Source organism: Oncorhynchus mykiss, chromosome 25 (assembly GCF_013265735.2).
Source record: "Oncorhynchus mykiss isolate Arlee chromosome 25, USDA_OmykA_1.1, whole genome shotgun sequence".
NCBI lineage: Eukaryota > Metazoa > Chordata > Actinopteri > Salmoniformes > Salmonidae > Oncorhynchus > Oncorhynchus mykiss.
Genome location: NC_048589.1, coordinates 5,699,007 through 5,714,502, shown reverse-complemented (window position 1 = coordinate 5,714,502; position 15,496 = coordinate 5,699,007). Strand labels below are relative to the sequence as shown.

The window sequence follows — 15,496 nt, the reverse complement described above, 5'->3', positions numbered from 1 at the left end:
TGAAATGGAAAATGTTGCAAACATTCATTTTCTACATGTTACATTAGAGGGCAGTGTTTCTCTTACAATGATTATTTAGCTGAACTTGTTTAGATGTTGCTGTTGTTCATGATAGACGGAAATACTATTGTACAGTTCACCTACTCCAGTATATTTAATTTTCAGCTCTTTTTTTTTGTGTTGCTCTGGCATTCCCTCTAATGTCTTCACTGCTTTACATTTCCAAAATATTTGCCTCTAAGCTTCTAGGGGATTCTGTTTGGTACAGAGCAGCGAAGAAGGAGCTTGTTCCTGAATTGACATGTCACACATTCCTGTTGACTCTCTGTGGAGTATGGGGGCTGTCATACTTCTCCATGCTCTTTCATGCTCCGTGCAGTACAGTGTTCAATAATGAAATAGAGGGAGACGGATCTGGCTCACAGATCTTCAAAGACCCTCTGTGGGTCTGGATATGCGATGGCATAGAAATTTCTCATCATTAGTTTTGGCCTTCACACATGAGACCACCCACTCAATATCCAACGTTTCCTGAGGAGTCTTTTCCAAATGGACTGGCAGACGCTTTCTTTTGACACAGATGTCTCCCATGGCACCTACAGTTGGCACCATTGCCACCTACTTGAATCGGGGTTTGTCAGGTTCAGCAAGCCTCTAATCTCCAAAGGGTGAAATTGACTTATTTCTGTTGTCATTGGGCTGTTTTTGCAGCCTTCTTCTTGTCAAGTAGTAGAAACTACCTAATCACACTCGTGACAGGCTGGTGCACTATTCCTTTGTTTCTTCACGACTAGGATCAGAGAAGCCTTTATTCAAATCACAAAATCATTCAGCTATTTCTTGCTTTGAGATCGATTTATGGCACTCTAAGTTAATTAGCTAGATAAATGAATTAGTGAGTGCTGTCTTGCTTTTTTAAAACCCTACAACTGAATTAAGCCAATTTGTCAGTAAATAAAATAAAACACCTTTAAAGGTCCAATACAGGATCAAATAATTTCTGGTTGACAATTAAGTACTTTATTGTGATTTGTATTCAATGAAAATTGTACAAAGGATTGAGCAAAGAGTAATTTCTCAAGAACTTCGCTAGTGCTGTCAGGGAGTGGTCTGAGAGGGGGGCAACTGAAAACTAGCTGTTATTGCCAAAGAGGTTTGGAACTCTCTCTTATTGATCTATGAACTCGGGAGGCTAAAACTCCCTCCCAACAAAACAGGCTAACAATTCTGTCGGCCTTTTCAGACAGGTATTACACTAAAAAGGCATCATTTTCACAATTTCACAGTATTATTCCAACCTCCGTGTGGAAATATACACTGAACAAAAATATAAATGCAACACGTAAAGTGTTGGTCCCATGTTTCATGGGCTCAAATAAGAGCCAAGACATTTTTCCATATACACAAAAATGTATTTCTCTCAAAGTTTGCACAAAGGAGCTTATCCCTGTTAGTGAGCATTTATCCTTTTCCCAAGATAATCCATCCACTTGACAGGTGTGGCATAATCAAGAAGCTGATTTAAACAGCATGATCATTACACAGGTGCACCTTGTGCTGGGGAAAATTAGAAGGCCATTCTAAAATGTGCAGTTTTGAGAATGCCGAGTGTGTGCAAAGCTGTCATCAAGGCAAAGGGCTACTTTGAAGAATCTCACTTATACAATTTATTTAGATTTTGTTTAACACTTATTTTTTGGGGTTACTACATGATTTCATGTGTTATTTTGTAGTTGTGATGTCTTCACTCTTCTATAATGTAGAAAATAGTAAAAAGGTGTGTGTTCAATCTATTGACTGGTACTGTGCATATATAAAAGACAGAAAAATCATGTTTTTTACTGCACTGGGACATTTTTGACCAAAATGTAAAAAATCTAGTAACAAGGAGAGACTGCAATCCAGACCTGCGTTCATGACGAGTACCATTTTAAATCTTTACTTCCCTAGTACTTTTGGTGTTTGCTTTAGTCTGGAGGGGCTCCTCTATGGGAGGAGTTTGCAGTTTTGCAACTAATCTATTAGTTCCATTTCGCTAGGGCAGCTCAATCACTCCCAACTAAACCTTTTTGAAATGATTTAAAATTGTTTTTGACCCAAGGTCTGCTGCAATCCATTCATTTTCTGGGTTAACCTAGACACTGTCTTCAACCGCTAAAGTTGTTAGAACATACTAAGTTCTTGGCCCAAATTAATGCAAGCATATCAGTTTTTGGTGCATATGCATTTGTTTCCCAGCCAAAGTGAGAGGTGAACACAGAGCCTCAGATTACCGTTTCTCCCCCCTCAAAAGTAATTCAATGCCACCCTAAAGGACTGTGTGGCTGCCTGGGGCCCTAATGTAGGAGGCAGCAAATAGTATGTGAGATTGTTTACACGTACAGCAGCCCAGGGATTTTACTCTGGTTTCAATTTCGCCGCCAGATCATTATCTCAGCGTGGTCCTACTAGTAGATATGGATTGCAGGCTTTACCTCAATTGCCTTGTCACATTGACATTATTCACACAGTCTGAAAATAGCAATCCTGTTGGCTCTGGAGGTGACGGTAGAGCACCAGGATGTATTCGACCAGAGGCCCTGTCATCATGTCACAGGCTCTGTCTCACTCAGGGGACAGCGAAATATCCTTCACAAATAGCTCTAGTTCTCCACCAAAGCCATTGATCTAGGCAGACATGTTTTGTAGTTTGAGTGTTTGCTTGTGGACTTAATTTAGCACAAACCCTTGATCCAATGTGCTATTGGAAGCAAAATACTTTTTAAAATTAGATGTTTGATCTACAGTTAAAATAAAATGTAAATAAAAGATCCCTTCTGCATACACTTAGCAATATGATAGTGGGAGAGGCAACTTTTTTTCTATTTAGGCTAATTTATTTGAATTGAAGAACTGTGAAAGTAACCGATGAGTATCTTTTCCCCTGTAATCTATAGGGAAATTATCCAGTTTGAAATGCCCCATATTACCGATTTTACTTAGGCGAAGTGTGAGTGTAGCACCCTCTTAAAGAACCATACTTTTTTCTGATACAGAATAATGCGTGTGATTTTAAAAAGCCTCTGTGCTCTCTCTGGGGTGTATGAGAATTCCCATTACAAACTTTTAAAGCTCCTCAAAACATGACTGTCTCTAATGAACCGCTGCACTGTATCCAGGGGTCTATTCACTAGGAACCAGACAGAAGCAAATGGGATGAAATCGGGAGCAAACTACCTGAATTTCAGTGCAGCTGGAAGCTCCAGTACAGCTGGACAATGATCCAAAACACATAATCAAGTCTACATGAAAATGTCTTAAAAGTAACAAATTTGAAGTTTTGGAATGGCCTAGTCAAAGTCCACACCTAATCGCACTTGCGATGTTGTGTTTAAAACTTGAAATGAGCAGCTCACGCTTGAAAACTCACATTCTGCTGAGTTAAAGCAGTTTTGCATGCAAGAGTGGGCAAAAATTCCTCCACGGGGATGTGATGCTAATCAAAATAACAGGAAGCATTTGGTTGGAGTCATTGCATCTACAGGTGGCACACTCAGGGGAATTGGGTGTTGCATATCTTTGTTAATAAAATTTAAAGTTTCATCTCTTCTTTCGCGTTCGCAAAGACGTTTAGGGACGGGAGAATGTGCAATAAGAAAATAAAAAACTGAGATATAATATTGTTTTGACCATTTGTAAGGAACTAGAAAGCTTTGAAAACAACCCAACATGTTTCTGTTAAGAGTTCAGTTCGGCTTGGATGTGGATGCATATTTTGTGGTTTAAATACTATCAGCTTTGATGCTAATAATGATGGCACCTCTACAGATGGTATCTAACTGAGCATTTGCATTCTCTCAAGATGCTGAAAGAAAGTAATCATATTTCTCAACACTTGAGAACTACATTTGGCATATGACTTTACTGCAAGAAATGCTTAATACTGCAGGAGTTAATATGAAGGCTATGTGAGAGGTTATGGACCTATAGTCAGTGTCCAGATTTCAGTTTCCATTTAACCCTTCTGAACAGGAGGCTACAGTGCCCTTGACATGCCAAAGGCCTATTTGAAGACCTCATCTTGTGACTGTCAAATTTGTATAGATCTTCACAAAACATCCTCATTTACCACTTCACAATTTTTTTCCCCGAAACATTACTTTTCTTGCCATCCGTCTCCTTACTTTCAACTCTCCTTTCGCGTCTTTCGTCTTACTGAATTCAACTCCGACATTGTCCTTTTTGCCTCCGTGGATTGACATGAACATTTTCTTCCTGTTCCCAAAAGCATTTGTCAATTGACGCACGAACAGTTAGGCCATGAAGCTTAGGCTTATGCACTAATGCCAGATAGCTCAAAATAATTAAATAAAAACCTCAATGTAGCCTATAGGTACACATTTCACAAGAATAATATATTTAGATTTTAAGATATTGTTTTCTCTTTATTCAACCCGCATGCCACCTTTCATCCACATAATATTTAATGACCCTAAACCTGTCCACCCCACTGAGACTGTGGGTTCTGAGTCAACCCGCATCACTAGTTTGCACTAATGAATACACCCTGTTTTGCAGATTTGGGATGGTGCAGAGAGTGGGCAGTGCCTGCAGGTATACTCCTCCCACTCGGGGGCGGTGCGAGATGCCTGTTGGTCCCCCTGTGGGCGACGCCTCCTCACCGGCTCCTTTGACAACACGGCCATGGTGACGGACGTGGAGACAGGTGAGCAACACTCTCTGGAACAATCCAAGTCACTTGTATTTCATATTGGTGACCAAAAATGTTTTGTGTGTTTTCTTGATTAGTTTAGGTCTGCTAGTATCCCTTTTACATGTATTTCAAATCAAATCAACTTTAATTGGCCACATACACATGGTTAGCAGATGTTAATGCGAGTGTGTAGCGAAATGCTTGTGCTTCTAGTTCCGACAGTGCAGCAATATCTAACAAGTAATCTAACAATTCCACAACAACTACCTAATACACACATCTAAAGGGATGAAATAAGAATATGTACATGTAAATATATGGATGACCGGGCGGCATAGGAAAGATGCAATAGATGGTATAAAATACAGTATATACATATGAGATGAGTAATGTAAGATATGTGAACATTATTAAAGTGTCATTATTTATAGTGACTTCTCCAAGATTTAATATTGGACCATTGAAAAATGCCATATGTAGAAAACTATGGATAATCGTTGAGACAAATAGCATTTGATATAAGGCTGATTGTGCCCTTAAACTGGCATAGCCAACGTAAGTGGAAAATCTTGTAAAGTCCGTCCCCTTAAATCCTCCTGTAATGCATATCCTATTTTCTTAAGTGTTTTTTTTCAACCGCAAACACATGTAAGTACGTACGTTGATTTAAAGCTCTCAGTGGCTCTCCATCTTTTAGGTCACCACATGATTAGTCGTTGCAGTGTGCACTTCCTCTCCCCGCGTGGCTGTCAATTCTGCCAATAAAGCCCTTGGATAATTGCTTCACCCGCCCATTAAATAACCTGGCAGCTCGGGGTAAGTGATCGATAGCAGATCCACAGGCAGAATCCAGCATGCCCACACACCGCCAACCCTCAGGCACCAGACGGCTGTGACATTATCTCCCGTTTACCCCTTCCTGTCGTTGGTCAGTGTGTTGACTCATTTAGTGGACTGACCCAGCAAACAGGGGGATGTCCTTAGGACATAAGAAGATGCTCCCGTTGGGCTCCCTTTAGGGTTTTATCGGAACAATATCCCACAGAGCGTTCTTGAAAAGTTACATGTTTACCTCAGTTTGGTTTGAAAATAACATTACAGTAAGGACTCTTCATGACCATTTGGAATGACAGTTGGGCTCCATCAGTCAACTTTTACACTGGCAGTTCAGCACTCATGAATACCAGTATGCGATGCTTCTTTATCTGGCAGGCAGGGAGACTAGGCTCACTTGCTCCCTCTACCGCCATGACTAGATTTATATCCCTCCGGATGGCACATTTTGGTGAGGTATTGAGATAATTAGAATATCAATGCAGCAGCGTTTGCTATGTCCACGCTGACAGTCACAAATTCATATATATGTTAATAGCAGGTGGATTGAGGAGCTGGAGTGGTGTGCTTGTGTTTGGAGCATCAGCTCGTAATCAATAGATGTGATTCATTGGCTCTTGATGCTCTTCAATAAATCAGAGGCTCTCAGCTGCAATGAGAAAGGCTGGGTTCTTTAGATGATGGGCTGTCAATGTAAACAGCACAGCCCTTGGCTGTCTGGCTGGCTTTTGGAGAGCCCGCACTTAGTGCCTTCAGAAAGTATTCATACCCCTTGACTGATTCCACATTTTGTTGTTATAGCCTGAATTCAAAATGGATTAAATAAAATACATTCTCACCCATCTACACACACTACCCCATAATGAAAGTGAAAACATGTTTTTTTTTATTGATAATGAAATACTGAAATATCAAATTTACATGTATTCACACCCCTGAGTCAATACTTTGTAGAAGCACTTTTGGTAGTGATTACAGCTGTGAGTCTTTCTTGGTAAATCTAAGAGCTTTCCACACCTGGATAGTGACAACATTTGCCAATTTAAAAACAATGATTTTCAAAATTCTTAATTTATTTTTTATTTATTTTTTACCCCTTTTTCTCCCCAATTTCGTGGTATCCAATTATTTTAGTAGCTACTATCTTGTCTCAACGCTACAACTCCCGTACGGGCTCGGGAGAGATGAAGGTTGAAAGTCAAGCGTCCTCCGATACACAACCCAACCAAGCCGCACTGCTTCTTAACACAGCGCCATCCAACCCGGAAGCCAGCCGCACCAATGTGTCGGAGGAAACACTGTGCACCTGGCAACCTTGGTTAGCGCACACTGCGCCCGGCCAGCCACAGGCGTCGCTGGTGCGCGATGAGACAAGGATTTTCAAAATTCTTCAAGCTCTGTCAAATTGGTTGTTGATTGTTGCTAGACAACCATTTTCAGATCTTGTCATAGATTTTCAAGGAGATTTAAGTGAAAACTGTAACTAGCTTATAGTAGATAAATTAACATTAAATTCTCTGGCAACAGCTTTGGTGGACATTCAGTCAACATGCCAATTGCACGCTTCCTCAACTTGAGACATCTGTGGCGTTGTGTGACAAAACTGCACGTTTTAGAATGGCCTGTTATTGTCCCCAGCACAAGGTGCACCTGTGTAATGATCATTCTGTTTAATCAGCTTCTTGATATGCCACAGGTAGATGGATTATCTTGGAAATGGAGAAATGCTCCCTAACAGGGATGTAAACACGTTTGTGAATTTCTTTTTATGGGTATAATAATAAATATTAATATTATTTTGCGAGGCATTGGAAAACCTCTATGGTCTTTGTGGTTGAATCTGTGTTCAATATTCACTGCTCGACTGAGGGACATTACAGATAATTGTATGTGTGGTTGTACAGAGATGAGGTAGTCATTCAAAAATCATGTTAAACACTTATTGCACACAGAGTGAGTCCATGCAACTTATTATTTGACTTTGTAAGCATATTTTTAATCTATTTAATTTATTTAGGCTTGCCATAACAAAGGTGTCCGGTATTTATTGACTCAAGACATTTCAGATTTTAATTTTTAATTAATTTGTAAACATTTTAAATTTTATAAATGTAAAAAAAATTCAGGCTGTAATACAACAAAATCTTGGAAAAGTCTGAATAGTTTTCGAAGGCACTGTACATTATCTGACCCCTTGACCTCAACGGTCCAGATTAAGGTACCACAACACATGCTTTGGCCATTTGTTTGCATTCAATGGTACCATGCTTCCACCTTTTCTTTCTTTATTTTATTTTTTTGTTAGTAGTTACTATCTTGTCTCATCGCTACAACTCCCGTACGTGCTCGGGAGAGACGACGGTCGAGAGCCATGTGTCCTCCGAAACCCAACCAAGCCGCACTGCAGCGCACATCCAACCCGGAAGCCAGCCGCACCAATGTGTCGGAGGAAACGGCGTGCACCTAGTGCACTGCACCGGCCCGCAACAGGAGTCGCTAGTGCGCGATGAGACAAGGATATCCCTACCGGCCAAACCCTCCCTAACCCGGATGACGCTAGGCCAATTGTGGACCTCCCGGTTGCGGCCGGCTGCGACAGAGCCTGGGCTCGAACCCAGAGTCTCTGGTGGTACAGCTAGCACTGTGATGCAGACCACCGCGCCAGCCGGATGCTACTGAACTGTGACGGTCATTTTCAAGGACATCTTAAGTGTTTGACTCAAGAAGCTCGGTCCAATTCATTACATTTGTTGAGTCCTAAAGCAGTCATATTTGGCCTACAGAATGACTGTCACAGTTCAGTAGCAATCGAGAGTTGGAGGGATGGATTAAATGCATTTTATTTGAAGGGCATTAGTGAGAAGTGGCAGCTGCTTTTTGGGCTTTTTCAAGCCTGTTCTTGGGCCAGTGTGATTGCAAGCCACTGGAAGAATATTCACAGGCAGTGGTTTACAACAGAAGCTCTAACTCCACTTTGAAAGCATCCACTTTCATACATTATGCTTTTGCCTTCAGCCATTCATCGTGTTTTTGGACGATTCTTTCTTCTGGGAGGAATGTATGTGAAGTGGTCATAATATCCTATGTAGCTCAACCACTAGTGTCCTGCTTTTTGTAGTTTCTCTAATGAAGAAAGATTTTTTTTGTGTTTTTTTTTGTTGCTCCATCTATCTTCAATGTCCTCTCTCTCTCGTATCATGTAGGCCAGCGCTGTGGATCATATGGCTAGGAGTTCAGAGACCAGCTCCAGCACAGAGATCGGTCCCCTCCCCTTATCTTCAAACTCCGCTAAGCTAATCAATGTTTCTTAATTAAAACACGAAAGGCCTTATTTGTTATGCAAATGAGGCTGGTTTCTCATAGTCTCCCCAAACATTAGCTTTGAATCTCGATGACAGATCTCAGATCCCTCCCAAATCACAACCATTAAAGGCAAAGATGTGAAATGCACCCCGCCTGGCCACACGCCTGAAGAAATATTCCACAAACTTTGCTGATCAATAGGACGGGGACTCGCTCCCCCCAATAAATAAGCGAGTCCCTTGTCTGTGGTTATTTGTGGTGACACTTTCTCATTTAAACAAATTTGTGTGGAAATACACATTTTAAATATGGGGTGGTGTTTTGTCCGGCACTTACTAGAATTTAACACTTTTGAGGGAGTCTTTAACACTGCTTATAGAAGTCTTGGTTGTGTGTGGGATTGATTTTAGAGGAGTCGCATGGCCCTGAGGTACATCTCACATAGCCTTTGACAGGTCTGCTGCCTGGGTATAGTCTGGAACGGTCCCCATGCAGGTTTGTGCTGTACGTTCTGACGGAAACATTGGGCTGTTGCACCCTTTTCAGGCTTGATTATATTTAAGCCCTGCAATGTTTGTTTTGAAGCTCAACATCACTATAATTTAATAAGGAAACGCTTGTTGACACTTGCTGGCCAAAACAGTGGATTTTTGTTTCGTTTTTTTAAATATCTTTGTATCATTTCTTTGTCAGTTTTAAATTAGCTTTTTATCTGGACTTATTTTTTTACGTGTGTGTGAGAAAAGCTGCTTTTGGTTTTCAAATACTAATTTGTTCTGCATGGTAAAGGGCATAGTTCCAAAAATATCACAGGACTTTCCCAAATGCCTCGTACTTTATTTGGATATCACTGATTCATTGTGCCAAAACATTTTGCTAACTGGGTTTGTCATATATGGGGTGGTGCAGGACCTTCCTTGATCTGAGGGCTCCTTTGACTTTGAAGTGGCTCTGTGTCCAATTTCTCTGTCATGTATGCTTTATCCAAACCGTTATTTTTTCCCGTACTCCTCTCCTGTTTGCTAGAGGTTTGTGGTGGTGGTTTCTGTGTTTGCTTCCTCAGGACAGCAGATCGTGAAGGTGGGGAACCAATTCAAGGTGATGTGCTTGGCAGTGCAGCCCAACGACCCTGAAGTGTTCCTGTGTGGGGGTTACAGCGCAGAGGTCAAGGCCTGGGACGCCCGTACCTGCAAGGTCAGCCGCATCTCTTCTCTCCAGCACCGTAGGCCTATCCCTGTTAGACCTTGATTCAAATAGTATTTGTTTTCTTTGAAATACTTTCGTAATGGAAACAATAGATGAGGTTTACACTTTTGGGACTATTCTATCTGGCACTCTAGGCAGGCTCTGTCAAACACTCAATTTGATATTTGTTCCCAGGTCTGATTTCTCGCTGTGGCTGTCCGTCACCGAGAGTCATCTAACAGCACTGTCGAGGCATGCTAATCTACAATGTGGTGCACTGCACCCCTTCTGGCATGAGTTCAGACTGGCATGTTCCCAATTGCCTAGCCACTAGTACATTTTAATGACAAAGTATTTTTTTCTGGCAGTAGGTGTCAATGTACACTACTGTTCAAAAATTTGGGGTCACTTAGAAATGTACTTGTTTTTGAATGAAAAGCACATTTTTTTTGTCCATTTTAAAATAACATCAAAATTGATCAGAAATACAGTGTAGACATTGTTAATATTTCAAAAACAAGGACATTTCTAAGTGACCCCAAATTTTTTAACGGTAGTGTATGTTGCAGAGGAATTGGAGTAGTCATATCTGCTAGAGGAGCCAAGCTTCACAACATGCAGTATTTATTCAACCTTCAATTTATGCCCTATCTTCTGTGTTCCCAGGTGGAGAGGGTGTACAGGGCACGGATCCAGCAGACTCTGGCCATCCTGTTCCTGACCGGGGGCAGGGAGTTTGTGACCAGCAGTGACTCGGTCAGCCGGGACTCTGCCGAGCGCACGCTCATTGCCTGGGACTTCCAAACCACCGCTAAGGTCTCCAATCAGATCTACCATGTAAGTAAGAACAGGGTCGTGTTCAGTAGGGCATACTGTATCAAAACAATTTGCAACAGAAAATGTATATGATAGTTTCTTATTGGATAATTTCAGTTAGTACCTCCCTAGTTATCTCTGTTTCAAATTGTCCCTACGGGACAAGGCCTAGATAGCTTGTCTCATCCCAGCCATGTTGTCCCTGCTATTGCAAACACACTGTGCCTGTAAGGAGCAAAGAAAATCTCTTAACTAGTCATAAAGTACTTTATCAATCTGATTGGTAAATCATTTTTTACAACTTTTAAATGAATTATATACACTGCTCAAAAAAATTAAGGGAACACTAAAATAACACATCCTAGATCTGAATGAATGAAATATTCTTATTAAATACTTTTTTCTTTACATAGTTGAATGTGCTGACAACAAAATCACACAAATGATCAATGGAAATCAAATTTATCAACCCATGGAGGTCTGGATTTGGAGTCACACTCAAAATTGAAGTGGAAAACTACACTACAGGCTGATCCAACTTTGATGTAATGTCCTTAAAACAAGTCAAAATGAGGCTCAGTAGTGTGTGTGGCCTCCACGTGCCTGTATGACCTCCCTACAACGCCTGGGCATGCTCCTGATGAGGTGGCGGATGGTCTCTTGAGGGATCTCCTCCCAGACCTGGGCTAAAGCATCCGCCAACTCCTGGACAGTCTGTGGTGCAACGTGGCGTTGGTGGATGGAGCGAGACATGATGTCCCAGATGTGCTCAATTGGATTCAGGTCTGGGGAACGGGGCGGGCCAGTCCATAGCATCAATGCCTTCCTCTTGCAGGAACTGCTGACACACTCCAGCCACATGAGATCTGGCATTGTCTTGCATTAGGAGGAACCCAGGGCCAACCGCACCAGCATATGGTCTCACAAGGGGTCTGAGGATCTCATCTCGGTACCTAATGGCAGTCAGGCAACCTCTGGCGAGCACATGGAGGGCTGTGCGGCCCCCCCAAAGAAATGCCACCCCACACCATGACTGACCCACCGCCAAACCGGTCATGCTGGAGGATGTTGCAGGCAGCAGAACGTTCTCCACGGCGTCTCCAGACTCTGTCACGTCTGTCACGTGCTCAGTGTGAACCTGCTTTCATCTGTGAGGAGCACAGGGCGCCAGTGGCGACTTTGCCAATCTTGGTGTTCTCTGGCAAATGCCAAACGTCCTGCACGGTGTTGGGCTGTAATCCAACCCCCACCTGTGGACGTTGGGCCCTCATACCACCCTCATGGAGTCTGTTTCTGACCGTTTGAGCAGACACATGCACATTTGTGGCCTGCTGGAGGTCATTTTGCAGGGCTCTGGCAGTGCTCCTCCTTGCACAAAGGCGGAGGTAGCGGTCCTGCTGCTGGGTTGTTGGCCTCCTACGGCCTCCTCCACGTCTCCTGATGTACTGGCCTGTCTCCTGGTAGCGCCTCCATGCTCTGGACACTACGCTGACAGACACAGCAAACCTTCTTGCCACAGCTCGCATTGATGTGCCATCCTGGATGAGCTGCACTACCTGAACCACTTGTGTGGGTTGTAGACTCCGTCTCATGCTACCACTAGAGTGAAAGCACCGCCAGCATTCAAAAGTGACCAAAACATCAGCCAGGAAGCATAGGAACTGAGAAGTGGTCTGTGGTCCCCACCTGCAGAACCACTCCTTTATTGGGGGTGTCTTGCTAATTGCCTATAATTTCCACCTGTTGACTATTCCATTTGCACAACAGCATGTGAAATTTATTGTCAATCAGTGTTGCTTCCTAAGTGGACAGTTTGATTTCACAGAAGTGTGATTGACTTGGAGTTACATTGTGTTGTCTAAGTGTTCCCTTTATTTTTTTGAGCAGTGTATAAATGCCCATTGGTTCTTGAAGAATATAACATAGAAATGCAGCTTAGTTTATTTGTCATACCCCATCAGAACTGAAAATATTAGATTGGAATAAAACAATGTTGGTCGTAAATGTAAATAAACACAATATAGCCTCAAAGCATAAATAAAACTATACTGTACAAAAATATAAACGCAACATTCAACAATTTTACTGCGTTACAATTCATATAAGGAAATCAGTCAATTGAAATAAATTCATTAAGCTCTAATCTATGGTTTTCACATGACTGGTCAGGAAGCCATGGGTGGGGCGTCGAAGGGCATAGGCCCCACTGACTGGGGAGCCAGGCCTAGCCAATCAGAATGAGTTTTTCCCCACAATGGTTTATTACAGAAATAAATTCTCAGTTTCATCAGCCTTCCTGGTGACTGGTCTCCGATGATCCCACAGGTGAAGAAGCCGGATAAGGGGGTCCTGTGCTGGCGTGGTTACACGGTTGGATTTACAGCCAAATTCTCTAAAATGACATTGGAGGCGGCTTAGAAGTTAACATTCAATTCTCTGACAACAGCTCTAGTGGACATTCTTGCAGTCAGCATGCCAAATGCACACTCCCTCAACTTGAGACATCTATGGCATTGGGTTGTGTGACACAACTGCACATTTAGGTGGTCTTTTGTCCCCAGCACAAGGTGCACCTTTGCAATGATAATGCTGTTTAATCGGCTTTCTTGATAGGAGATGGATTATCTTGACAAAGGTGAATTGCACAACATTTTTGAGAAATAAGCTTTTTGTGCATATGGGAAGATTTCACGATGCCTCGTGAAACATGGGACACTTAATATGTTGTTTTATATTTTTGTTCAGTATATAATGTTGATATCATGGATGGTAAGTCCTTGCATCCATAACTATGTTTATGAATTTGAGTAGTTACATTTTTCTAGCCTCTATCCTTCAGATTTTTACTCAAACAGTGACGGGGTGCGCTGCTTTGTTTCAACTGCAGATTGCCCCTTTAAAGCTCTTGTTTTTGTTTTCCATAATAGTTGGATACTACATTTTTCCTCTCCCTGTAATGTATGTAAATGTCGGTCCATACAGTCCTATGTCTTATTGACTATTTAAGTGCATGTGGGTGGTTTTTATGGCAGAAAATACAGATACTATCATTTGAGTATGAATGCCAAGCCAGTTGAATGCTTTCTGACCTTCTCCCATTCACTTGATTGAATCCAGGAGCGGTACACGTGCCCCAGCCTAGCCCTTCACCCCCAGCAGGACTCGTTTGTAGCGCAGAGCAATGGCAACTACATGGCCCTATTTTCTGCCCAGCGGCCATACAGAATGAATAAGAGGAGGCGGTATGAAGGACACAAGGTCAGTGGTGATGAGGCTGTGCGGTTGCATGGGAGATCTATACGCTCTACAAACCGCTCTATAGCTAAAAGCAGTAGTCCCTCTGGTCTGTCATTTACAGTCCTCTACAAACGCACATGGTTAAACAAAAAACAATTACACAGATGAGTCACATAAAGAACGTGACATTCAGATATGTTATACAAATATTAAAGGGACCTGCTGAGGTTTTGCTGTAAATATTTGTCGAGTGAGTAGCCTTCGGCTAGCTATAGAAAGCAGCTGTAACTTTAGTGTAGTTTCAACGTTGGTCCTTTGTGTAAAAACATGGTCTGTCTGCTAAACGGTGCTAATATATATCTATTTTTTTACATTCCAATTAGAATAAACATGTCATTTATTTGTTTATGCATGTTATTTCCCCTGTGTGGGAATGATATGCTAAACAGTACTGAGATGTGTATTACTAACAATAGACATAGGTGGTCTTTATCTTAAATCCTCTCATGTGCATGACGGAGGTAATAAAGGAAACAGTGTGAATATGAAATGCATGCAAAGCAGTAATAACAATAATTGTTTGGGCTTTTCCACCAGGTGCTCTAACTACTATAGGGGGAGTCTCAAGCAGACAGCAGAGGATTGCAACCTCAATGTAATCTCGAGCTGCATTATTGTAAACTTGTATTTCATGACTAGCCCATTCCTATCTGCATTTTTATATTTTTTTGCACTGCAAGTATAGTGGAAAATGTGGGCCCAGGTCATTTGTGGTGTGTGTATAGTGTGTGTAAATTGATTTCATTGCTAATGTAAGGTGTGATGGTTTAGGTTGAGGGCTATGCGGTGAGGTGTGGCTTCTCTCCGGATGGGTCCATACTGGCCACGGGCAGCTCCACAGGCTCTGTCCACTTCTACGACCAGCAGAGTGCTCGGACGCTGCACACGCTGCTCGCACACCAGCAGGCATGCATGTGTGTGTCTCTGCACCCTGTGATGCCCGCTGTGGTGGCAACGTGCGACTGGGGTGGCGAGATCAGGATCTGGCAGTGATTGGCACAAAGAAGGGGAGGAATTATAACACCCAGACACTACAAACATCCAGGCATCCTTCCTATCTGAGCTGCCGGAGAGAAAGGAAACTGCTCAGGAATATTTCCATAAGGGCAATTTACTCTTCATACTGAAATTCGCTTCCATTCAAATACATACCTGTTGACCAAACTGCTGGCAGTTGTCTATTGCTTAGCTTATACCATAACTTCAATCAAATTTCAAGGCAAAAATTGTAAAATTGACTTTGTTTTTTTTTTGGTACCATAGCTTACTCAGGAATTAGTGTACAGGATTCTTACTCGCATTGTAAATGAACGACGTGATGACCCTGTTTGTCACAGCTTTAATAAAAGTACTGACCTAATCTACATT

General features: G+C 42.1%; 1 protein-coding gene across 12 annotated transcripts in view; it reads left to right on the top strand.

The window, feature by feature from the left end:
• Window positions 1-15,496, top strand: part of wdr25 (WD repeat domain 25) — a 38,070-nt gene extending 22,574 nt beyond the window's left edge. For 9 of the 12 annotated variants that reach the window (XM_021584376.2, XM_021584372.2, XM_036962481.1 and 6 more), the window contains 5 exons: window positions 4,558-4,705; window positions 9,894-10,024; window positions 10,682-10,852; window positions 13,949-14,089; window positions 14,900-15,496. In XM_021584376.2, the coding sequence (XP_021440051.1) occupies window positions 4,558-4,705; window positions 9,894-10,024; window positions 10,682-10,852; window positions 13,949-14,089; window positions 14,900-15,121 (813 nt within the window). In that variant the 3' untranslated portion in view covers window positions 15,122-15,496. Of the gene's footprint in view, window positions 1-4,557; window positions 4,706-9,893; window positions 10,025-10,681; window positions 10,853-13,948 lie in introns of all 12 variants that reach the window. The other 3 variants (XM_021584379.2, XR_002470721.2, XM_021584377.2) reach the window with 3 other exon arrangements.